This window comes from Cherax quadricarinatus, chromosome 44, assembly GCF_038502225.1.
Source record: "Cherax quadricarinatus isolate ZL_2023a chromosome 44, ASM3850222v1, whole genome shotgun sequence".
Lineage (NCBI taxonomy): Eukaryota > Metazoa > Arthropoda > Malacostraca > Decapoda > Parastacidae > Cherax > Cherax quadricarinatus.
The window spans coordinates 8,217,443-8,244,261 of NC_091335.1; the positions used below are offsets into that span (position 1 = coordinate 8,217,443).

Below are 26,819 nucleotides of genomic sequence, written 5' to 3' on the forward strand. Positions count from 1 at the left end.
TCAACACACTGGTTACCTCCCACCAATGCAGGGTCCCCCCTCCCCCCCAAAAAAGAGTCACCATCACTCATTCAATAGTTGTCTTGCCAGAAGTGTGCTGATAATACTGTTATAAAAATAATTGTACTGTACTCTTAAATTACGTGCTGCAAGAAAGTACATTCAGTATTCGTGAAAATGATACGATATGGCATGTTCACAATGAATTAGCATTGGGGCAGGTGGAAACATGCAAAGTTCACACAGAGGGTGCTGACAGAGAGAAGCAGAAGGTTCTCACTGTGCCACGGGGGCTCACTCAGTTACCGATGGGGGCGGCACTAGATGTTTGTTGCAGCTGCAGAGAATTCGCCTGTGATGGAGGAGGGGTAGAAGGGGGGGAGTGGACCAACAGGAGGGAAGGAGAAGACTGTGCTATAGAAGGAGCTATGCTCATCTGATGACGCAAATTAGGACGGCGCCTGATTGAATAAATTTCACTGGAAGGGCACACAGCTGGACGAGATGGTAGGAGAGGACAAGATACACGAGAAACCAGTTGGGGGATTATAGGATGCTCTGTGTTCATTGGACTAGTGGTTGTAGGGGTCCTTTCACAGTAATCATCTAGAGTATTGTCAACATTCCCTTTTACAGAAACATCAACTAGGCTGCGCCAAGGCTTAGCATCATCATGCATGTGACAACTGAGGTCTATACCACCATCAGCTATCAAGCTAGGTGGACCAGAGCCTCTTCTGATAGCAGCACACCCAGCTCCATGACCTACATCTCGCTGGTGTTGTCTCCATGATGAAGACGTTGACGAGGATGAGGAGGTGGATACATTACAGGAGGTTGAGCTCGTTTCTGATGGAGGGGTAAAAGTATATTTTGGCAAATTAGGATTACTGCGAGTATGATCCATCGTGCGGTGCTCGATACCAACCTCTACCCGCTCAGAAGGAATGACAGATATGAGTGGAGGAGGATAAAGAGGAAGAATAGAGGGCCCCAAATTAGGAAGGGAGGTACGTAAAGGGGACAGCTTGGATTGAGCGTAGGCTGGCTTGTTAGTAGGAGCCGAGGCCAAATGGTTCACATCTGTACCTTCAACTGGAGCTGCCAGATTGGGGCTAGATCTGGCCATCACAGAGCTGTGGGAGGAGGTTGGGGGGAGGGGATGCTGGCGAGGGGGCTGATTCCAATCCACCAGCCGCTCGTTGTACCCGCCCATGTTAGGCGTGGACTGGCTGTTAGTCATGGCAGCACGAGGAGCCTCCTCTGCCCGAGGACGCATCTTCCGCAGGGATGCTAGAACAGTTAGTGGTTAGCTTAGCATCATAATCTTGTTAGCTATATACCTTTGGCAAAGCAACACATTTAAACATGCCTTACACAAATATTTAAATGTTTTATCACAATGAAAAATACATCTACAGGAGACTATTCATTACAAAATGAAGTACATATGTACTGTCAACACAAGGACCTGTATATTAAATAACCTTTACCCTAAGTCTTGCTGTTACCAAGGACATTTATCATGCAAATACAAACTAATAACTCTTAGTGTTTAGCAAGTGTGTGTGTTAGTAATACAGTAGTTCCTGCAAGTTAACATGCACGACAAAAACTTGGCTGAAATCCATATATGTCATGCAGTATGAAAGAAAATTTATCATTAACATTAGGACAGTGTCACATTTCAAATCCCCTCTATCTGACTGCCAAGTTGAAAGTACATATTCCAAAAAATCTGATTTAGTAAAGGATTTCATGTTCTTTTTCTCTGAACTGTACTAGTCTCAAAAAGGCAGTAGTCAAAATTAATCTCAACACTAGTTAGTGTATAAATCATATCTCCCACCATACTAAAATCCTTTGTTTGAACACATTGACAATGAAGCACTGCTCTGCAGAATTATGTTAGTAAAAGCCATGATATCAATTATACTTGAGTGTTATGCACATGCTGTTTATTCTACTGCATCTGCAAATAGAAGGCTCCTTGGAAAATGCTTTCCAGAAAATTTAAATTTACTACAATATAGTTAAGAGTATTCATAACTAACAATAAATCTCGTCTCACCTCGATTAACATGTGGCGATGGCTGAGAGAGGATTGTAGCCAATCCATGGTAAATAGCTCCTTGTCGAGCCACTTCTAAGGTCACCACTGGACCAGTTTCCATCATGTACTCTGCTGCACGCTCTTGGGTGATACCAATCAGGGATTTTCCATCCACTGATAAAAGCTGATCTCCTGCTTGCAGTCGCCCATCCTGTTAAAGAAGCTCACGTTAGTTCTTATATTGTTAGAGTACCTATCTTGAGTACAAGAGTACACATTTTATAATTTTTTTAAAAACTAACAATTAATACTTTTGTTTAAGTCTAATCTAGAAGTCACAAATTATTATTATTAATATAGGAAGCACTAAACTCATATGAGTCGTATAGTGTCTAGGAAAAAGGAGGCACTTAGGCTCACTCCAAGGGAAGGACAGGTCCAATTCCTTGGATCAAGAACTCCTCACTGGCATCACAGCACCTCCCTTGAGGGGTGTTTAATCACATAAAATTTCAGATTATCTCAATATTAGCAAGAGGATACAGAAAGCAACACATTAAAATCATTTTTTTTTTCAACAAGTCGGTGTCTCCCACCGAGGCAGGGTGACCCAAAAAGAAAGAAGATCCCCAAAAAGAAAATACTTTCATCATTCAACACATTAACCTCACTTATACATAATCACTGTTTTTGCAGAGGTGCCCAGATACAACAGTTTAGAAGCATATATAAAGATATACGTATAACATATCCCTGCAAACTGCCAATATCCCAAACCCCTCCTTTAAAGTGCAGGCATTGTACTTCCCATTTCCAGTACTCAAGTCCGGCTATATAAAAATAACCGGTTTCCCTGAATCCCTTCACTAAATATTACCCTGCTCACACTCCAACAGCTCGTCAGGTCCCAAAAACCATTCATCTCCATTCACTCCTATCTAATACGCTCACACACACTTGCTTGAAGTCCAAGCCACAAAACCTCCTTTACCCCCACCCTCCAACCTTTTCAAGGACAACCCCTACTCCACCTTCCTTACCCTACAGATTTATACGCTCTCCAAGTCATTCTACTTTGATCCATTCTCTCTAAATGACCAAACCACCTCAACAACCCCTCTTCAGCCCTCTGACTAATACTTTTATTAACTCCACACCTTCTCCTAATTTCCACACTCCGAATTTTCTGCATAATATTTACACCACACATTGCCCTTAGACAGGACATCTCCACTGCCTCCAACCGCCTCCTCGCTGCAGCATTTACAACCCAAGCTTCACACCCATATAAGAGTGTTGGTACCACTATACTTTCATACATTCCCTTCTTTGCCTCCATAGATAACGTTTTTTGTCTCCACATATACCTCAATGCACCACTCACCTTTTTTCTTCATCAATTCTATGGTTAACCTCATCCTTCATAAACCCATCCGCTGACACGTCAACTCCCAAATATCTGAAAACATTCACTTCTTCCATACTCCCTCTCTCCAATGTGATATCCAATTTTTCTTTATCTAAATCATTTGATACCCTCATCACCTTACTCTTATCTATGTTCACTTTCAACTTTCTACCTTTACACACCCTCCCAAACTCGTCCACTAACCTTTGCAACTTTTCTTTAGAATCTCCCATAAGCACAGTATCATCAGCAAAAAGTAACTGTGTCAACTCCCATTTTGTATTTGATTCCCCATAATTTAATCCCACCCCTCTCCCCAACACCCTAGCATTTACTTCTTTTACAACCCCATCTATAAATATATTAAACAACCATGGTGACATTACACATCCCTGTCTAAGACCTACTTTTACCGGGAAGTAATCTCCCTCTCTTCTACACACCCTAACCTGAGCCTCACTATCCTCATAAAAACTCTTTACAGCATTTAGTAACTTACTACCTATTCCATATACTTGCAACATCTGCCACATTGCTCCCCTATCCACTCTATCATATGCCTTTTCTAAATCCATAAATGCAATGAAAACTTCCCTACCTTTATCTAAATACTGTTCACATATATGCTTCAATGTAAACACTTGATCTACACATCCCCTACCCACTCTAAAGCCTCCTTGCTCATCTGCAATCCTACTCTCTGTCTTACCTCTAATTCTTTCAATAATAACCCTACTGTACACTTTTCCTGGTATACTCAGTAAACTTATTCCCCTATAATTTTTACAATCTCTTTTGTCCCCCTTCCCTTTATATAAAGGAACTATACATGCTCTCTGCCAATCCCTAGGTACCTTCCCCTCTTTCATACATTTATTAAACAAAAATACCAACCACTCCAACACTATATCCCCCCTGCTTTTAACATTTCTGTCATGATCCCGTCAGTTCCAGCTGCTTTACCCCCTTTCATTCTACGTAATGCCTCACGCACCTCCCCCACACTCACATCCTGCTCTTCTTCACTCCTAAAAGATGTTATACCTCCCTGGCCAGTGCATGAAATTACCGCCTCCCTTTCTTCATCGACATTTAAAAGTTCCTCAAAATATTCCCGCCATCTACCCAATACCTCCAGCTCCCCATCTACTAACTCCCCTACTCTGTTTTTAACTGACAAATCCATTCGTTCCCTAGGCTTTCTTAACTTGTTTATCTCACTCCAATTTTTTTTCTTATTTTCATCAAAATTTCTTGACAGTGCCTCTCCCACTCTATCATCTGCTCTCCTTTTGCACTCTCTCACCACTCTCTTCACCTTTCTTTTACTCTCCATATACTCTACTCTTCTTATAACACTTCTGCTTTGTGAAAACCTCTCATAAGCTACCTTTTTCTCTTTTATCACACCCTTTACTTCATCATTCTACCAATCACTCCTCTTTCCTCCTGCACCCACCCTCCTATAAACACAGACTTCTGCCCCACATTCTAATACAGCATTTTTAAAACTATTCCAATCCTCTTCAACCCCCTTCTCCCTCCACTACTCAGACTTACACTAGCCCACCTTTCTGCCAATAGTTGCTTATATCTCACCCTAACTTCCTCCTCCCTTAGTTTATACACTTTCACCTCTCTCTTCATTGTTGTTGCCATTTTCCTTTTGTCCCATCTACCTCTTATTCTAACTGTAGCTACAACTAAATAATGATCAGATATATTAGTTGCCCCTCTATAAACATGTACACCCTGAAGCCTACCCATCAACCTTTTATCCACCAATAAATAATCTAACAAACTACTTTCATTACATGCTGTATCATACCTTGTATACTTATTTAACCTCTTTTTCATAAAATATGTATTACTTATTACCAGCCTCTTTCTATACAGAGCTCAATTAAAGGCTCCCCATTTTCATTTACCCCTGGCACCCCAAATTTACCTACTACTCCCTCCACAACATTTTTACCCACATTAGCATTGAAATCCCCAACCACAAGAACTTTCTCACTTGGTTCAAAACTCCCCATGCACTTGCTCAACATTTCCCAAAATCTCTCTCTGTCTCATCTACACTTCTCTCATCTCCAGGTGCATAAATACTTACTATAACCCACTTTTCACATCCAACCCTTATTTTACACCACATAATCCTTGAATTTATACATTTATATTCTCTCTTTTCCTGTCATAACTTATCCTTCAACATTATTGCTACTCTTTCTTTAGCTCTAACTCTATTTGAAACCCCTGACCTAATCCCATTTATTTCTCCCCACTGAAACTCTCCCACCCCCTTCAGCTTTGTTTCACTTAAAGCCAGGACATCCAGCTTCTTCTCATTCATAACATCCACAATCATCTCTTTCTTATCATTCTTTTTAGTAGGCACAACATCCACGCACATTCAAACATCCCACTTTGACGGTTTTCTTCTTTTTCTTTTTACATGTCCGAACCACCTCAACAACCCTTCCTCAGCCCTCTGGACAACAGTTTTGGCAATCCCGCACCTCCTCCTAACTTCCAAACTATGAATTCTCTGCATTATATTCACACCACACATTGCCCTCAGACATGACATCTCCACTGCCTCCAGCCTTCTCCTCGCTGCAACATTCATCACCCATGCTTCACACCCATATAAGAGCGTTGGTAAAACTATACTCTCATACATTCCCCCTCTTTGCCTCCAAGGACAAAGTTGTCTCCACAGACTCCTAAGTGCACTGCTCACCCTTTTCCCCTCATCAATTCTATGATTCACCTCATCTTTCACAGACCCATCCGCTGACACGTCCACTCCCAAATATCTGAATACATTCACCTCCTCCATACTCTCTCCCTCCAATCTGATATCCAATCTTTCATCACCTAATCTTTTTGCTATCCTCATAACCTTACTCTTTCCTGTATTCACTTTTAATTTTCCTCTTTTACATACCCTACCAAATTCATCCACCAACCTCTGCAACTTCTCTTCAGAATCTCCCAAGAGCACAGTGTCATCAGCAAAGAGCAACTGTGACAACTCCCACTTTGTGTGTGATTCTTTATATTTTAACTCCACGCCTCTTGCCAAGACCCTCGCATTTACTTCTCTTGCTACCCCATCAATATATATATTAAACAACCAAGGTGACATCACACATCTCTGTCCAAGGCCTACTACTACAAGAAGTATTAAGATACAATCAAAGAAAACTCAGACGAGTTTGTATACATAAACGTGTACATGTATGTGTAGTGTGACCGAAGTGCAAGTAGAAGTAGTAAGACGTACCTGAAATCTTGCATGTTTATGAAACGGGGAAAAAAAGACACCAGCAATCCTACCATCATGTAAAACAATTACAGGCTTTCATTTTACACTCACTTGGCAGGACGGTAGTACCACCCTGGGTGGTTGGTGTCTACCAACCTACTACTACTACATTGTAGTTTTATATAATAATAATAATAATAATAATAATAATAATAATAATAATAAAAATTACAGTCTCCATTTTTCTCACTTGGTTAATGGTAGACTTCTGACCCCAGAATGTACTCGCCAATTTATGTTTGCAGGAGTTGGGTCATGGCTCCTGGCTCTGCCTCTTAAGCATCAACACATGGCATTACTGGTTCCTGCCCTTCCCTTAAAACTGTGTACCAAATTTGCCTCCATCACTTCTGTATCCAACTTATTCTTATTCCTCATTAACCTGACAAGACTCGTTCATTTCTGGCATCCATCTATGTTCCCTTGTTTTTGATCCTTGCATTTCAAATAGTCTGTTCCTATTAACCTCTAGGTATCTCGTTTGATGTAATTACATTTCCGCTTATCATCCTCTCTTCCAGCATCAATATCATTATGTCTCTTCTCATAATGCACTTCCCTCAGTTTTGGGTATTGTCTGGTTGCGATTACCTTTTCAAACCTCTGAATGTGCTAGCTCAGATGGGGGTTCTATGGCTATAGTACTGCCTATTCTAAGATGGGCCTCACAATCATTGTGTGTAAAGTCTTAAAGGATTCTTCATTGAGCATTCCCAAAGGCTATTCTGAGATGTACACCCTGTATCTCCTTAAAACTAATTGTTTTAATTTAAAAAACAACCACCCAATCTTATCTAACTTGTCAATTACAATTTCATACCTTCTGCCACTCCTCCTATCCCTCATCAGAGATGAGTTCATTGTTTAGTAGAGGCATTATAGTGTTATACCCATGTTATGAGTGCCCAAGACAGAAAAAGATTAAAATAATATAAAAATATAGAGCTATTGTTTATTTTGTTGCTCCTGCTGCTTTACAAGGGCTATGATGGCTTGTGTTGTATGAATCCTGATCCCTAAAATCTAGTGAATATACGTAGTACCAAAATCTGGGTGGACTTATTTTAGGGTAGTAATGCAGTGCCATTACAGTATTACAAAGCTTCTTACAATATTACCAGTTTACTTGTGGCTGGTAATGAGAGTTGGGCTATTTTAACTGATAATGCAAGCCATAACGATGGCTTATGGTAGTTAAACTTCCATCTTCCATTCAAAGACCAGAATGCGACCTACATCAGTTGACTAGAGGCTAGGTGCCTATTTACAAGGTGAACAGGGTACAGCAAGTTTAAGGAGACTTGCCCACACTTTTCACCCCAGCTGGGAACTGAACAATGGTATATTTGGTTTTAAGTGCTCTCTACTGGTAAACTTACAACTTCTTCATGGAAGAAACAATGGTATTTTTGTGCCACAACCAATCATTTCAGGATTTATAGATGCTGAATACTAGCACACACTTTTTGGGTAAGGGTAAGGGCAGAATGGCCTTTAAAGAATTTATAGAGACCATTACAACCACTGTCCTTAAAGGATGAACAATTAAGCTGAGTAGTAGAGAGAAAGATACTATGCTAACAGTGAAACCTGTTACCTGACCTCAGGGTCCTTGTTGCCATTACAGGGTTGAGCTTGTACTGACCTGGTCTGCAGCACCTCCAGGAACCACACTCTTTATGTAGATTCCTAACTTGTCCTGATTAACACCCTGTAACAAAAACAAAAAAAAATAAACATTTGTTTTATGGAAACAACTTTATTAAGTATTTAGGCTATTACTCTAGAGTTTAAGGATTTCACTTCCCTCTCACAATATATGGAAATTTAAAAAGTAAAAGGAAAAATAATTGTACCATGTGTTGTGTATTAAGGATACTGAACTGCAAAATGCTTGCACTAACAACTTGCTTTGTCAAAACGTCAGATGAACAGAAATAAATCAATCGAATATTTCGCTACGGATGCGTTATCAGTGTCAAAATCGAGAAAAGACTGACTTAGGCACAAGCAGCAGCAGTAGTGGTAAAGTCTTCTATTTTATTTATTTTTGTACTGAAGGAGCCCTTGATATTTACACACATACAGACACACCAGCTGTGACTTGATCCTTGCAACCACATAGGTGACTACACACACAAATGTGCACACACCAAACATGACATGCACACACAAATGCACAAGTGTGCACACTGTGCATGTAAAAGATAACATGTTTTTGTATGCAGGTCTCCAAGGCCTGGTGTAGGACAGAACTACACAGGCACTGACCCCCCCCTTCAGGTGCGGTCTCCAAGGCCTGGTGTAGGACAACTACACAGGCACTGACCCCCCCTTCAAGTGCGGTCTCCAAGGCCTGGTGTAGGACAGAACTACACAGGCACTGACCCCCCCCCCTTCAGGTGCGGTCTCCAAGGCCTGGTGTAGGACAGAACTACACAGGCACTGACTCCCCCCCCTTCAGGTGCGGTCTCCAAGGCCTGGTGTAGGACAGAACTACACAGGCACTGACCCCCCCTTCAGGTGCGGTCTCCAAGGCTTGGTGTAGGACAGAACTACACAGGCACTGACCTCCCCCCCCCGTCAGGTGCGGTCTCCAAGGCCTGGTGTAGGACAAAACTACACAGGCACTGACCCCCCCCCCTTCAGGTGCGGTCTCCAAGGCCTGGTGTAGGACAAACTACACAAGCACTGACCCCCTTCCTTCAGGTGCGGTCTCCAAGGCCTGGCGTAGGACAGAACTACACAGGCACTGACCCCCCCCCTTCAGGTGCGGTCTCCAAGGCCTGGTGTAGGACAGAACTACACAGGCACTGACCCCCCCTTCAGGTGCGGTCTCCAAGGCCTGGTGTAGTCTCCAAGGCCTGGTGTAGGACAGAACTACACAGGCACTGACCCCCCCTTCAGGTGCGGTCTCCAAGGCCTGGTGTAGGACAGAACTACACAGGCACTGACCCCCCCCCTTCAGGTGCGGTCTCCAAGGCCTGGTGTAGGACAGAACTACACAGGCACTGACCCCCCCCCCTTCAGGTGCGGTCTCCAAGGCCTGGTGTAGGACAGAACTACACAGGCACTGAGCCCCCCTTCAGGTGCGGTCTCCAAGGCCTGGTGTAGGACAGAACTACACAGGCACTGACCCCCCCTTCAGGTGCGGTCTCCAAGGCCTGGTGTAGGACAGAACTACACAGGCACTGACCCCCCCTTCAGGTGCGGTCTCCAAGGCTTGGTGTAGGACAGAACTACACAGGCACTGACCCCCCCTTCAGGTGCGGTCTCCAAGGCCTGGTGTAGGACAGAACTACACAGGCACTGACCCCCCCTTCAGGTGCGGTCTCCAAGGCCTGGTGTAGGACAGAACTACACAGGCACTGACCCCCCCCCCTTCAGGTGCGGTCTCCAAGGCTTGGTGTAGGACAGAACTACACAGGCACTGACCCCCCCTTCAGGTGCGGTCTCCAAGGCCTGGTGTAGGACAGAACTACACAGGCACTGACCCCCCCCCCTTCAGGTGCGGTCTCCAAGGCCTGGTGTAGGACAGAACTACACAGGCACTGACCCCCCCTTCAGGTGCGGTCTCCAAGGCCTGGTGTAGGACAGAACTACACAGGCACTGACCCCCCCTTCAGGTGCGGTCTCCAAGGCCTGGTGTAGGACAGAACTACACAGGCACTGACCCCCCTTCAGGTGCGGTCTCCAAGGTCTGGTGTAGGACAGAACTACACAGGCACTGACCCCCCCTTCAGGTGCGGTCTCCAAGGCTTGGTGTAGGACAGAACTACACAGGCACTGACCCCCCCTTCAGGTGCGGTCTCCAAGGCCTGGTGTAGGACAGAACTACACAGGCACTGACCCCCCCCCCTTCAGGTGCGGTCTCCAAGGCCTGGTGTAGGACAGAACTACACAGGCACTGACCCCCCCCCTTCAGGTGCGGTCTCCAAGGCCTGGTGTAGGACAGAACTACACAGGCACTGACCCCCCCCCTTCAGGTGCGCGCGCGTGTACTATTGGAAGGTCATACAAAATGCCCCATAAATACCAGGGGTATAATGAGTACCCTAAGGAAAAAATAAGTGTGGAGGGACCCAAACTTTTCAACACTCCTTTCATCCATATAAGGAGATTACCAACAGACCCCTGGCTGTCTTCAAGAGAGGGAAATTTACAAGTTCCTCAACTGTTCTGTGGAGCGTTAGTCGGACTTAATGCAGCTAGTACCAACAGCCTGGTTGATCAGGCCATCCACCGGACCGAGCTGTGGGGGCACTGATCCTCGGATCACTCTCCAGATAAACTTCAGCTAAGAACCGGTTTAACTGTTAAACACCTTCTCTAATATGCTTACTAATACTAGCAAAACAGTAGCATCTTCTTACAGATATTTGTAATGGCAATAATCCCATAAACAACTACAGGGTGCTATAAAAAGATGGATCCAATTTCAAAGCAGAATGCTGTGAAATTGGGTTTCATCATTTTGAAACACCCTGTATTATATTTCACTTCTCTTCCAAAGTCATTATTTGAACTACCACTCAGTGCCCGCCCATCCTAACACCAACCTTCTCCGAGATATATTTGGCAACATTGCTGATCTTTAATTCATTTTTCTGTTCCTGCAGCACGGAGTCGAAGTTTATTTGCAAATCCTGTTCAAAACTGTTACTGAAGTGTGCCAGAAAATAAAAGCTCATTTTTACCAGGTGGTAATGTATCCGTATCCTCGAGCCTAGGTAATGCTTGGTGAGCGGCGCATTTATGGCAGGTCTGGGCCTGGATAAACAAGTGTGTGGAAGGAAGTATTTAACAGCTGCCACCACCTTGCCCAGGGCAAGGCTGCACCACCAGGGAAGGTACCTGGCTCCTCTGGCCAGTGTTCCATAACAAAGCACGTGTCAAGAGTCCGTCAAACCCACCTCAGCGTGCAGTACCTGGATAACAGAACACGCCATAACATCTAAGTAACCAACTCACTTGCCTCGTATTAATACCACTTACCACAACATTACTTCTACAAATACTACCTGTCTGGCCTGGAGTCTACCTGGAGGGTATTCCGGGGATCAACGCCCCCGAGGCCCGGTCCACGACCAGGCCTCCCGGTGGATCAGGACCTGATCAACCAACCTGTTACTGCTGGCCGCACGTAGTCCAACGTACGAACCACAGCCCCGTCTGATCCGGCACCGACTTTAAGTATGTCCCGCTCCCTCTTGAAGGCAGCCAGGGGCCTATTGGTCACAAACAAAACAAAATAAAGAGTGTATATATGATTATATTAAATTGTACACAGGGCCTCATGTGCATATTCAATGCGATGGTTGAAGGTGCACCTGACGTTTTGGAGAAGAAGTGACCCACTGTTGACGCTGTCTCCATACATAGATGCGAGGCAGATATATAACAACTATCTCATCAGATGACTCAAAACTCGGCCCCAGTAGCTGGAGGTTACAGTAACTTCCGTGGTCCCAGACTATTCAACATCTTATCAGGAGATATCAGAAACTGCAGAGACAAGTGTAGAAGTCTTCAACAAGCAAGTGGATAAGTATCTCCACATAGCGCCGGATCAACCATGCTGTGTTGGATTTGTGGGCCAGCGGGACGCCAATAGCAACAGCCTGGTTGACTAGACAAGCACCACATAGGAGCACTAAAGCACTAAAGGAGTGTGTCGTTCTTCTTCCTGTACTTTCTTTCACCCAAAAATGTGCCACTCCTCGGTCCTCCAGAAGCAGTGTTACAACATCGAGTGCCCTGCATACCATCTAAAAGGGACCAGGAGGCACAGACCCCACAAGACAAACAATAGTAGCTACGACAACCCAACTCCAGGTGATTTTTTAGTGGCAGGAAACGAAAAAAGAAAATGGAAGGAAATAACAAAAATAGTCCACCACCTTGGAGCCTTGTTGGACTGGAGGCGCAGCCAGTGGCCACCCATGGCCCTCCAGAATTACAACTACTGATGCCAATAACAAAATCCCCCAACAAACACAGAATACAACCTCGTTCATATTTGCTAATATACAGGGCCTTAAGCCATCCACCAACAACAAAATACCTTTTATCAGTGGACTTCTAGAGGAGTCGAATGCAATGTTTGCAGCCTTCACAGAAGTCATTGTGGTTGTATACAAGCCACCAGATGCAACCTCACAACAGTTCAAGGAACAGCTACTGAAAATCGATTACTGTTTGGAAAACCTTCCAGCTCCATCCCCAAACATCTTACTGCTTGGTGATTTCAACCTAAGGCATACAAAATGGAAGAATGTAGCAAATAATGTTATAGCTGAAACAATCCCCGGAGGTAGCGCAGATGAAAGGTCACACACACATGAGCTACTAAGTCTCTGCGAAAAACACACCTTAAGCCAGCAGATAGTGGAGCCAACAAGACTAGAAAACACACTTGACCTTATCTTCACAAATAATGAGGACCTGATAAGAGACATAAGAATATCAAAAACAACTAATTCCGATCACAATCTAATCGAAGTCCAGACGTACATGCATAGGGGTCCTGAACAGCAGAATGCATGTACCTGTGAAGGTGTCTTCACAAAATACAATTTCAACAACAAGAACATCAACTGGGACCAGGTAAACCATGTCCTAAACGAAACATGTTGGGAAGATGTCTTAAATGACATGGATCCAAACCAGTGCCTTGAAAGGATCAACTTCCTGGTAGCCGAAGCATGTTCTAGGCATATTCCCCTAAGAAAGAAGAAGAGCAGGAGTAAACTGGAGAGAAAAAGACGCTCCCTCTACAGAAGACGACGAAGAGTCACTGAGCTCCTCAGGAGTGCTAGAATATCTGATACACGAAAGGAGGCGCTGACCAGGGAAGTGGAAACTATCGAACTTAAGCTAAATGACTCTTACAGGAACCAGGAGAGGCAGGAGGAGCTTAAAGCTATTAGTGAAATTGAAAGAAATTCAAAATATTTCTTTTCATATGCCAAAAACAAGGCAAATACCACATCTAGTATCGGGCCCTTACTCAGACAGGATGGGACTTACACAGATGACAACAAGGAAATGAGTGAAATATTGAAATCCCAGTACGACTCTGTGTTTAGTGAACCACTAATCGGTCTGAGGATCGACGACCCAAATGATTTCTTCATGAATGAGCCTCAAAACTCCATAAATGTATGCCAGATTTCCGACATTACCCTAACTCCGATAGATTTCGAAAAAGCCATTGACAACATGCCTATGCACTCAGCCCCGGGCCCAGACTCGTGGAACTCTGTTTTCATTAAGAACTGCAAGAAACCCCTCTCGCGTGCCCTAAGTACACTATGGAGGAGGAGCTTGGACATGGGTGAAATTCCACAGTCACTTAAAACAACGGATATAGCCCCACTCCATAAAGGTGGCAGCAAAGCATTAGCTAAGAACTATAGACCAATAGCTCTGACGTCCCACATCATAAAAATCTTTGAAAGAGTGCTAAGAAGCAGGATTGCAAATCACCTGGATTCCCAAAATCTGCACAATCCAGGGCAACATGGGTTCAGGGCAGGTCGCTCCTGCCTCTCACAACTACTGGATCACTATGACATGGCCTTGGATGCACTGGAAGAAAATCAGAATGCAGATGTAATATACACAGACTTTGCAAAAGCATTTGACAAATGCGATCATGGCGTAATAGCCCATAAAATACGTGCTAAAGGAATAACTGGGAAAGTGGGGAGATGGATCTTCAACTTCCTAACAAATCGAACACAAAGAGTAGTGGTCAACAGAGTTAAATCGGAGGCTGCCATAGTGAAGAGCTCTGTTCCACAAGGCACAGTACTCGCCCCCATCTTATTCCTTATCCTCATATCAGACATAAACAGAGATATACACCACAGCACCGTATCATCCTTTGCGGATGATACTAGGATCTGCATGAGGCTGTCATCTGCTGAGGACGCGGTTAACCTCCAAGAAGATATAAACAAAGTTTTCCAGTGGGCAACGGTAAACAATATGATGTTCAATGAGGACAAATTCCAACTACTCCGTTATGGAAAACTGGAGGAGATAATAACTAGAACAGAGTATACTACTGACTCCGGCCATACAATAGAGCGGAAAAATAATGTAAGGGACCTGGGAGTAGTAATGTCTGAGGATCTCACTTTCAAGGATCACAACAGTGCCACGATCGCACGTGCAAAGAAAATGATAGGATGGATAATGAGAACTTTCAAAACGAGAGATGCCAAGCCCATGATGATCCTTTTCAAATCACTTGTTCTCTCTAGGCTGGAATACTGCTGTACATTAACATCTCCATTCAAAGCAGGTGAAATCGCAGATCTAGAGAGTGTACAGAGATCCTTTACTGCACGTATAAGTTCTGTCAAGCACCTTAACTACTGGGAACGCTTGGAAGCACTTGACTTGTACTCGTTGGAACGCAGGAGGGAGAGATATATCATAATCTACACTTGGAAAATCTTGGAAGGAATGGTCCCAAATCTGCACACAGAAATCACTCCCTACGAAAGTAAAAGACTGGGCAGGCGATGCAAAATGCCCCCAATAAAAAGTAGGGGCGCCATTGGTACACTAAGGGAAAACACCATAAGTGTCCGGGGCCCAAAACTGTTCAACAGCCTCCCATCAAGCATTAGGGGAATTGCCAATAAACCCCTGGCTGCCTTCAAGAGAGAGCTGGACAGATACCTAAAGTCAGTGCCGGATCAGCCGGGCTGTGGCTCGTACGTTGGACTGCGTGCGGCCAGCAGTAACAGCCTAGTTGATCAGGCCCTGATCCATCGGGAGGCCTGGTCATGGACCGGGCCGCGGGGGCGTTGATCCCCGGAATAACCTCCAGGTAACCATCCTCGCCAGGATAAACCCACCACTCTCAGATTCGGGTTACCTGTCTTCCTTTGTCCTCATGCTAGGGTCACCCCCACCCCTGACATTCCTTAACATACTGCCAACATATCACACTATACTGTCACTACACTGCCATTACGGTACAACACACAACACTGCCACTACATTAGTCACTACACTACACTGCACATTACCACTATTTATTTACATTCCACCGTCATTGTATCATACCACACTACAACTACCAAACATCACTATACTAGTACATAACCACATTCACTAAAACACGTTCATAAAATCCACAATTTCTAACACTGTTAACATGGTAAGAGACCAGGCCCCAGGTGCGATGACAAGCTATCCTGCTTCATGTAAAAATTCAATGATGAAAACCCTTGATTTATATTAATACGGCCTAAAATAATTCATATTAAGCGCTAAACCCGTGTGAGTTATTCAGTGTAAGACGTGGAGGCTTGAGCCTCCGTCTGAGCGAAAGAGAAGTTAGTACGTAGTAGGTTGGCTGGTGTTGTTCCGGACCGGGTCTTTTCCAGATGGTGACCCAGCGAGCGAGAGGCGCTTCCTATTTGTACTCAACCTGTCTGGTGACGCGGAGCAGTTCTGGTTTTCGTACTGCAGAACGGGTGTATTGGAAAGAAATACGTCAAAGATTACATCGAATAACAGGAATCTATCTTTGATAAATAGATCACAAGTACTGAACATATATTCTCTTGAAAGGCATATAATGAAAGAGGAATATGAGTAATGAGCAAAAACAAGGGGAATGAAAATTATATATATATATATATATATATATATATATATATATATATATATATATATATATATATATATAAAAACAGCTAAATTATTGGGAAATGCCATAAGTTTAGCCCTCGAACTGTACTCTCTGGAGAGAAGGCGAGAAATACACATCACAGTTTACACCTGGAAAATTCTGGAAAGATTGGTCCCAAATCTACACACTTAAATAATTTCCAAAGAAAGCAAGAGGCTCGGCAGAACGTGCAGAATACCCCCAATGAAAAGCAAGAGCGCTATGCCCAAGAGAGACAACAGAACACACATATATGGGGAATTACCCAATAGACCTCCAGGTAACCCCTAGATTATTCTGCAAGAGAGAAGTTCATGTGGCTCGCACCAACAGCCTGGTTGATCATGCCAAGAGGTCTGCTCTGGGACAGCAGCGGGGACGGTGATCCCCGGAATAGTCTTCAATTCTGAGGTAACCATATAACTCCATATAGTAGTCACCTCAGCATCTTCCAATACTCAGGATACAAGCATACCCTGGGCATCATAAAACTAACTTCCATGGAGTGGACACGGGAGTGTCGTGGTAGGATGAAATGAATAGCGGTGGTGTGAGACGACTTGGTCTGTGGGTCCATGGTAGGCTGCGAGTTAGCAGGGTTGTGAGACAATTAGAGGTGTGTATGTTGGTCGTGGGAGAAGTGGAGGATTGGCGATGCGGGAGGGTTATGTCAGATTATAAAGGTTCACAATTTAGAGGATAAGGGTTGCAACAGAAGGAACTGTACCGTATGTTGGTAATAGTATGGGTGCCTCCACTCCGTTATTGAGAACTGAGTATACTACGAACTCTAATTACACAATAGAGCGGATGGATAATGAGAACATTCAAGACAAGACATGCCAAGCCAACGATGATCCTTTTTAAATCACTTGTTCTCTCTAGGCTGGAATACTGCTGTACATTAACATTCCCAATTCAAGGCAGGTGAAATTGCAGATCTAGACAATGTTCCATCAAACACCTTAACTACTGGGAACGCCTGGAAGCATTTGACTTGTACTCACTGGAGAGCAGGCGAGAGATATGCATCATAATCTACACCTGGAAGATCCTGGAGGGACTGGTCCCCAATATGCACACAAAAATCACTCCCTACGAAAGCAAAAGACTTAGCAGGCGATGCAACATACCCCCAGTGAAAAGTAGGGGTGCCATTGGTACACTAAGAGAAAACACCAAGTGTCCGGGGCCCAAGACTGTTCAACAGGATCCCACCAGCCATAAGGGGCATTACCAATAGGCCCCCTGGTTATCTTCAAGAGGGACCTGGACAGATACCTAGTTAGTGCCGGATCAGCTGGGTTGTGGTTCGTACGTTGGACTACGTGCGGCCAGCAGTAACAGCCTCGTTGATCAGACCCTGATCCACCAGGCCTGGTCATGGACCGGGCCGCGGGGGCGTTGATCCCCGGAATGCCCTCCAGGTAGACTCCAGGTAGCAGGTAGCTAACCCAGACAGTGTTTATTGTCAAGCCAGGTCAATTACACTATATCCCAAGAATACACGAAGAAAGCCGTGTTGCGGGTGAGGCCCAGAACAATTCAGCTGTGTTACTATTGTGTTCGAGTATGACAAAATTAACGTTACCAGGCCTATAATAATAAAGTCAACTGAACTGTGTTTGAGTTGCAGGCGGGCGAGTGTTGCGGGCGGCAGTAATCACAATGCACCTCGGGCCACCTTCGATAGATCGAGACAGCGTGCCGTGGTAAATGTGGTGACTCCAGTGAAATCACTCGATTTTTGCGGCCATCATGACGCGGAAGAGTGTGATCTTAAAAGTGTAGAGGAATGTTGAGAGTATTGTAAGGAGGGCTACGAAGGCGGGAAGGCGCGACATTACATCCGGCGGCTGATCATGGGGGCGTGACCTAACAAAGAGGTAGCCAGGTGCACTACTGACCCCCCCCCCCCTCCAACCAACCTGGACTTTCCTCCCTCAGTTCCCTGCCACACAACGTGAGGTGTTACTAAGTTTAATAACAAAAATAAAAACAGCATATTATGTGCAGTAGCACATAGGTTAATGCGAGATGATGATGAGGGGTGTTGTGGGAAGTGTGGCCATTACACCTTCACAGCACTCGCCATCTCCAATGCTACTACTACTCCCATTAATCCTCAACTTTACACTTTATATCCTGAGAGACAATCCCTATGAAGCAGCAACTCCAGCTAATTAACTTTTAATGGAATTCTTGATGACATCCTGATTGCCGTACTGAAGTCTCCCACAGTTTTCAGTGCAAAAGTACATTTCTGCCGCACAAAATAGCCGAAACAATTTCAAAGTCCAGCTACAGTGACGAGTCATCCACTTTCAAGGCTCAGATTTAGGAGGCTATATGTATCAAAATCCATGGGTGCTGCGTGTGATTTGACAGTTTTGTTATAAAAAGGAATACTTTCACTTGGGTTTGGTATTCCAGTAACATGAGGGATAACGTATGGCTGGATTCGAAGCATTTACACTGCATTTTGGTACTTCTGAAATAAGAATTTAAAAACCAAAGCTTGCGGAGATGTTAAACTTAACATTCCTTGTGTTCCATATACCACCTTACGTTGTCTTTTTCTTCGCCAACAGGCTACGACCTGGAACTGTTAAAGTGGCTACGAAACACCCATACTTGATACAGTGCCATACACACTTCCTCCTCTCACCTGCAAGGTGGTACACACACAGCACCAATAGTCCGATACACAGGTAGTTTACAGAGACACCTGGTATGGAATTACCAGGGGAAGGGATCTCCGGAATCATTTACAGGTAAACTACAAGTAAAAGTGCTTGCGAATATGCAGTGTCAGCAGCTTGAGAATTTGACTAACACAATTACTGTAATTTCTTGAAGAAAATGTCACAAGACCGTGACTTTTATTTTTTCAGTTCACAACAAATTAGCAATACGATACTCCAAGTGTGGTCAAACTGCGATATCCTCACGCTAATTTAGTCAACTTTTTTCTTTGCAAAATGGGTACCTTCTGATATAGCTTAGTCTTCATAGCTAGGGTATATACACCGAGATGTGCAATATTTGTGTATATTTATACACAGATTACTGTAATCCCTATTTGAAGGATTAAGGTGTTCTAGATGCTAGTGTACACGTAAACCTCAATGGATAAGCCTTAAACCTAAAAAGATAAACTACGTATAACTATGAAGGAGAACAAGTATACCATAGAGAAAGGGGGTTAAGTGCACGAGTCAAAGGTTAAGAGCGGATGACAGGCGGTAGTTTCGTACGTGGGAAACAATACAAAACCCTCCTACGTGAGAGGATGTAGGTAAGTAGTTCCTGCCGGACTGGAAACCGTCTTCCTGGCCTTTCCTTCCCCCCTTCCATTAACTTTTCTCACATACTACTTCTCCACACATCCTAATACTTGTTAAGCTGTGAAGGCCGGAAATTAGTAAAGCTTGTCGAGAAATATTAAAAGGGAAGGCCAGGAGCTATGGATCGACCTATACATTCACAATTACGTAAGTACACACCACCCGTTGTGATTTGGCGGTCAAGCGTATGCCAGTGACGCTGTAACTACCTCTGGTGAATTACAACAAACACAGTATTTATAGAATGCTAAATCTGCACACTGCCATAACTTACTGGAGTGAGAAATATAGGAGGAAGTGCAAAATAAAAGCAGTGAAAAGCAGGGGTGCGGTGGGCACACGACCGTTATCCCAGACTATTCAATATCTTACCAGATGTCAGAAATACTGCTGGAACAAGTGTAGAGGTCTTCAAGAGGAAACTGGACAAGCATTTTTACCAGGTGCCAAATCAACCTGGCTGCGATGGACATGTGGGTCAGCGGACCATCAGCAACAACAGCCTGGTTGACCAGGTAAGCATCAGACGACGAGCCTCATCAAAGGTATGCAAGGTTACTTACTGCTATACTGAATAACATTATTACAGCAGTAGTTGTGGCATATACGGAGAACTCTGACCGCGTACGTCACTTACAAATTACGTTTAAATATACTATATTAAAATGACATCTGTCCCTTTAACTTCGATATATCTTTGATGGGTTTCGAGAGCTTTCCTAACCTCGCAACCCAGCCCGAGACCAGGCTTGTTAGGTGCTTGCTTGGTCAACCAGGCTATTATTGCTGGTGGCCCGTTGGCTCATATATCCATTACAGCCTGGTTGATCTGGCACTTGCATAAAGTATTTGTCGAGTTTTCTCTTGAGGTCTTCTACAATTGTTCTGGCTGTTTCTGATATCTTCTGGTCAGATGTTAAGTCTGAGACTACGAATGCTGAAACTGTTCTTTTATTGTGCCAATAACGCTCCTGCCTTTCACCAGGTTTATTCCACATTTTCTATTATCTCTCACTCTAGCATGTTATGGCAGTGCGCAGATTTAAGATCAAGTCCTAGATTACTTTCTTTTGCTTCAACGAGTACATATTTACGATTTCTGAGGCATTCCCGCTAACTTAAAAGCTTTACTTGTTCAATGTGGGCCGTAAATAATCTGTGTATTCCAGCTCTGTTATCACTACCCTGAATGAAGCCGTCAGCACTGTAATACTCTGAGAGAATACAAGCAGATAAAGTAGGCACGTGTGTCTAATTTACCAACTTGTCGGTTCTATGAACCATTCATCTACAGAATACAAGCAATTTAAATAACGTTTCCACTGGAACTATTTCTCTTGTTTTGAAGTTCTCTTTATCTACCCCGTCGTTTTCTTGGCCGCTGTTGTAACAGTCAGCTGATAATACTCCTCTCAGGTTTTCCACGTTTATGGCATACTACTATTATAAGTTTTGGTTTCAAAGGTTAGTCATACCAGAATTACTATATGAAAACAGTCTTTGACCGCCAAGATGTCGGCCGCAGTGGCTCGAGTCACGTGACTGCAAACACTATACCACCCGTAGGAACCACGTCAAACTTAACCTACAACTGTAATGCAATTTTTCAATAAAAACTTCTTGCGTTTAACTAAAAGCTGAGTGTAGCTGTGTTAAATCTTAAACCAGGACAGTGAGTGTTATTCAAAATAAATCAAATTACGGAAATTTTTATCTAAACGGAATTTTGAAAATGTTAGTGATCGTTTTATGAGAAAAAAATTAGGTACGAGCTAAAGTTGGGGTTGTTTCAGGATGTACGAGTTAGTAGTAAGGAAGTGTTGGGGAGGAAGGGCAGAGGTTGATGATTGTGGTGGTGATCACAGTCTGCGGCGATGAATATCCGGCCACAGGTAGTTCCCACGACTGTCTCCAACACCCACCACAACCACTAAAACACCTGCTATAATAGCCACAACCACTAGCACTACACCTGCTCTCACAACCACTCGCACTACACCTGCACTAACAGTCACAACCACCACCACACTACACGTTCTCAGAACTTCCATGTATCACCTACCCATTACAGAGGTTATGATGCAGCAAACCTGGCCGACATAACGTAGACCTTATTATATAAATTAGACCTATTTTCAAATCTATTCAAAGTATCTGAATCTAAGACAGTAGTTTGTGCCAATCAACTACCAGTCAAAGCAATATTTACCAATAATCGTCTTTAAATCTGCACTCGTTCACTATGAGTGCTATTTTGATGCTCTAGATTAATTGTCAATAATCATGTTTTAGAACATTTATATTCACTATAATACCGGAGAATAACAACAGTACACATAGAGAAGCTAATACTGTATACAAAATACAGTCTTGTATGTACATTGCAACGGGAGAAAGAAGGATGGGAGGAGGATAAGATGGAGAGAAAGGTGACAAGGTGAAGTACTGCGATACAAGACCTCGTGAATCACTTTCACAGCTCGGGCTCAACACACTAATTTCGCAACAGATAAATAAACTTTCCTTGTCCTCATGATATGCTTTTTGTCGCGTCTCCGTGTTTTGGGGGAAGTGTTCACATGTTTTTTGGAGCCGTGGGGTGTTCATATACAATATTGAAATTCTTTATTCCCAGAAAAGGAAGAGTGGCCAAGAATGGCAGGATACGAGTTGTAATCCCAAAGCTTACAGCCCCAGGTTTGTATTTCAGACGCATCCTACCTCTTGATAATTCTCGCTAGCAAATCCACCTTCATCCTGGCTGTTACACTCCCTCACTGCTGCAATACCTCTTCCCTCTCTTACACTCCCAATATCTAAATTCATGTTATACACACTTAAAAAAAAAAATATTTCCTCGCAAGGTGATTTTCTGGTAACTCATAACCGTGAACAGGTGAGAAAAGTTTACAAGAACAAAACCTGTTTTTACCTAGGCATTTATGGACAATAATCTCAAAAATGTTAGTTGCTTTAGATTCTGTTCGTATTTTTAATGTCCGATAGCCAAAATAAATGCACGAGGAGCTTAACAACGATAGGTAATAATGCAGCGTCGTTCGTTTGATTGGTTGGAAACAATGTTCTTTATGTATGGCGTGAAGCCTGGCTGAAAAACAAATAGAATGTTGCTCTCTCTTTAACCTCCACCAGCACCGTGACGAGTTTGTCAAACTTCTTATGCAGTTGACCATGATCAAACATACCACTCCTGTCTATGAATACGGCACCCGTCAAAATGTTACCAATTCTCGCACCCCGCATGACGCGTGCAGGTTTGAATGCTAAGTTTTCTCCCGCAGACATTGTCCTGCTAAACGTGTCGCGGCAGAATATTTAATTTGCTCATTTCTTGTTGGGTGAACGTTTGTAAAGAACTTACAGAACGCGTGGGGGAAAGGGGAGAGGGGTCAAGCCATGGCAAGCGAGTCGAACAAACTTTCAGGCCTGTGTGCTAGCCACTGGATCATACCGGCCTAACAAGACTGATTCAACTAGATATATTTTTAGACACCACAGGAAAACCCGCATAAGAAAATGAACAGCGTAAAATGAGTCTAGGTGACGTAGTATCATGCACAGTCCGACAGCTTGCGTAACATGAATTGCATGGCTGTATATATGAAAAAGAAAGTTGATATCCAGGTAGGTGCGACTGCTTAAACTGCAATGTTCTGTTTATCATTTATACATACATATACATATATATATATATATATATATATATATATATATATATATATATATATATATATATATATATATATATATATATATATATATATTAGTTAACTGTCAATAAGCAAAGTAAATAAAAGAGCAAGAAAGTATATAGATCGCGGGTTGGTGCCTTAAAGAGTTTACTTCAAAACAAAAGGTTGTTGTTGAGGCAAGGTGTGAGGGAGGACGGGTTGAAGGTGGAGTGGTGAAGCACTGGTGTGGCAGGAAAGGCGAGCTGTGTGGGCGCTGAGACAACCCAGACGTCAGGATAAAAGTGTGCGACGGTACCTGCTGTACCGGAAACCGCCAAGTATCCACCAACACGTAGCCACGCACACCACACACACACACACATCTCTTATTCCTACAACTATATTGATATATGTGATATTATATACAAAATACTTGATCAATATTACTTGTAATTACGATTATATGAAGAACTAAACAAGTGGTTTATTCAGCCCAAAGATTAGTGAAAAAGTCACTGTCTGTTAATCTCTAGGTAGACGCGCTATCCAGTTGTACATCAAGTATCAATCTTAAGTTAAAGGACATTATCTGAACGCCTTCTACTCCCCCCCCCCCATTATTTCCAGCCTCTCCTTAGTCTTGACTCCCGACTGCCCCTCCTCCATCCTCTCCAATCATGCTGGAACGAAATATTTGAGGGTCCTGTAACTGATGAACCCTTGATGGAATACTTTACGATATTCTTACTGCCTCAAGTTTCCCAGCTCAGGCTGACATATTTGAACACTTTGTATAAGCCCCATCCTGCATGCTGGAATGTGACAGGGAAACTTAGCCTTGTTCCCACTGTGTAACTATCATTGAACAAGGTAACAGTACAATGATTATGTACTCAATTTTTGTTTTATAACAAAAAAAAATCCAGGTTAACGACTAAGTCGAGTATGGTCTTAGCACCTAGTAAGCCTACTAACTCTCAGAGTTGTTTGTGAGGTTGTTACTCAGCTTCTGGCTGTGCCTCTTAACCGTCATTTTGTACTAATACTGGTTTCTGGCCGCTTTGTCTTATGATACAGAGTCTTGACACTGTATAAAGTTTATATCTCTACCGCTATATCCAGTTCATTCCACTGGCTTACCAGACTGAGACGCGTGAAGTATTTACAAACGTTCCTACGTCTCATTAATATTTTTAACTTCCTCTTACCTCACTGCCTTTCATTTGAATCTCCTCATACAGTGTGTCGAATCCCTTATTATCGCGGTCTATGATCTTTCTAAGGTTGTTTAGGTTCTGTACCTTGCCCTGCACTGCCTTGTTCTGCAGTGCCCAGCCCTTGCTCTCTCTGCCTGTCCTGCCTACTCGTTGACACAAGTGTAAGATGTCATATTCTCATGAAGTAATTCAACTAAATTGTGAAAAGTGGAAAAGTAAAATGATAGGGAGTGATTTTCTAGATTTAAAGACCATTAACAGACTACGTAATAAAAAAAAAGGGAGGCAGGTATGATGGTATCGTCTTTCTAAAGGGAGAGTAATTTTTTTAATAATATATTCTAGTAAATGTAACATTTTAAATTTGCTTGTATATTCTTCCTAATATTACTTGGTCCCTTATATTTCCCCATTTATTAATATATTTTGCTCAATATTTATACTTTTGGGTGTGTATAAAAAACTGACCAAGATAAAGTGTCGAGTCTGAGGTGTTAAGCGATATTCCGAGTAAATAACCTTTATTCAGAGGGAAGGTATCCCTTCTAAATAATTTCCAGCAATTAAGTCAAACCGGTAGTTTTTGGGGAGCCCAGGTAGTGGAGTGCCAAGTGGTGGTTTACGGTCTACCCAGGAGAGTGAGAAGTCTGTCATGATCCACCCAGGTAAGACACGCAGAGTCTCACAGACCAGTTAAGTTCTCATGTTAACAATGTTAGCAGATTTGTGTATATTCTACCATCATGGTGGGTGGGTGCTTTTATGCTTGTGAACGACTCTTTACCAAAGGGATTTGAGCTAACTTCTTTCACTGATTAAACCTGACTGCCTGCCTTTCCCCAAGAACTGTATAGCGCCCTGTGGGTTTAGCGCTTCCCCTTGAATATAATTTTGTATATACTGGCGATATGCTCGCTGACATGTTCTCGCACGATTCTGATATACTTGCCCTTCCAATATATGCCTCCCCCCACGGTGCATAACTAATACAAGTCGAGTACTTAATTTTTATAAGTCAGGATCACAGCATGGGCGAAGAAGCCACTCCAGTGGCTCTGGAGTAACTATCACGTTACGAGTATCACTTCCACCTGACTATATATATATATATTCCCAAACCGGTTAAGTCTTTACAACAAACTGGTTTAGATACTGCCGAGACCAACTGAAACATAAGCATCACATCTCAGTATTCAGAAACAGATATAACTATATCTTTGATGAGTTCCGACAGTCTTTCTACCATCGGAACCCGGCCATGGGCCAAGCTCATCTGCTGCTTGCCTGGTCAACTAGGCTATTAGTGTTGGTCACCCGATACCCCACACATCATAGCCTGGTTGATCTGGCACCTACCTGGGGGCATTACGGGGATCAAGGCCCCCGCTGCCCGGTCCAAGACCAGGCCTCCCGGTGGATCAGGGCCTGATCAGCGAGGCTGTTACTGCTGGCCGCACACATTCTAACGTAAGAACCACAGCCCGGCTGATCCGGCACCGTCTTTAGGTATCTGTCCAGCTCCCTCTTGAAAGACAACCAGGGGTTTTCCCGTAATGCCCCTTATTGCTGGTGGTAGGCTGTTGAACAGTCTTGGGCCCCGGACACTTATTGTTTTCTCTTAGTGTACCAGTGACGTCCCTACTTTTCACTGGGGGTATGTTGCATCGCCTGCCAAGTCTTCTGCTTTCGTATGGAGCGACTGCTGTGTGCATATTAGGGACCAGTCCCTCCAGAATCTTCTAGGTGTAGATTATGATATATCTCTCGCCTGCGCTCTAGTGAGTACAAGTCAAGTGCTTCTAGGTGCTCCCAGTAGTTAAGGTGTTTGATGGAACTTATACGTGCAGTAAATGTTCTCTATACATTCTCTAGCTCCGCAATTTCACCTGCCTTGAATGGGGATGTTAATGTACAGTAGTATTGCAGTCTAGAAAGAATAAGTGATTTAAAAAGGATCATCATTGGCTTAGCATCTCTTGTCTTGAATGTTCTCGAGTGGTGAAGATACTTGTCCAGTTTCCTCTTGAAAACTTCTACACTTGTCCTAGCAGTGTTTCTGATATCGTCTGGCAAGATG

The 26,819-nt window shown here is 43.5% G+C and overlaps 1 protein-coding gene across 1 annotated transcript in view; it reads right to left on the bottom strand.

Annotated features, from left to right (window-relative positions):
• Nucleotides 1–306: 306 nt before the first annotated feature.
• LOC128697548 (uncharacterized) overlaps nt 307–26,819 on the bottom strand; it is a gene marked incomplete at its 3' end in the record, with an annotated part of 42,327 nt that continues 15,814 nt past the window's right edge. Inside the window, 3 exon segments of the mRNA XM_053789315.2 lie at nt 307–1,293; nt 2,072–2,264; nt 8,438–8,503. Coding sequence (XP_053645290.1) covers nt 307–1,293; nt 2,072–2,264; nt 8,438–8,503 — 1,246 coding nt within the window.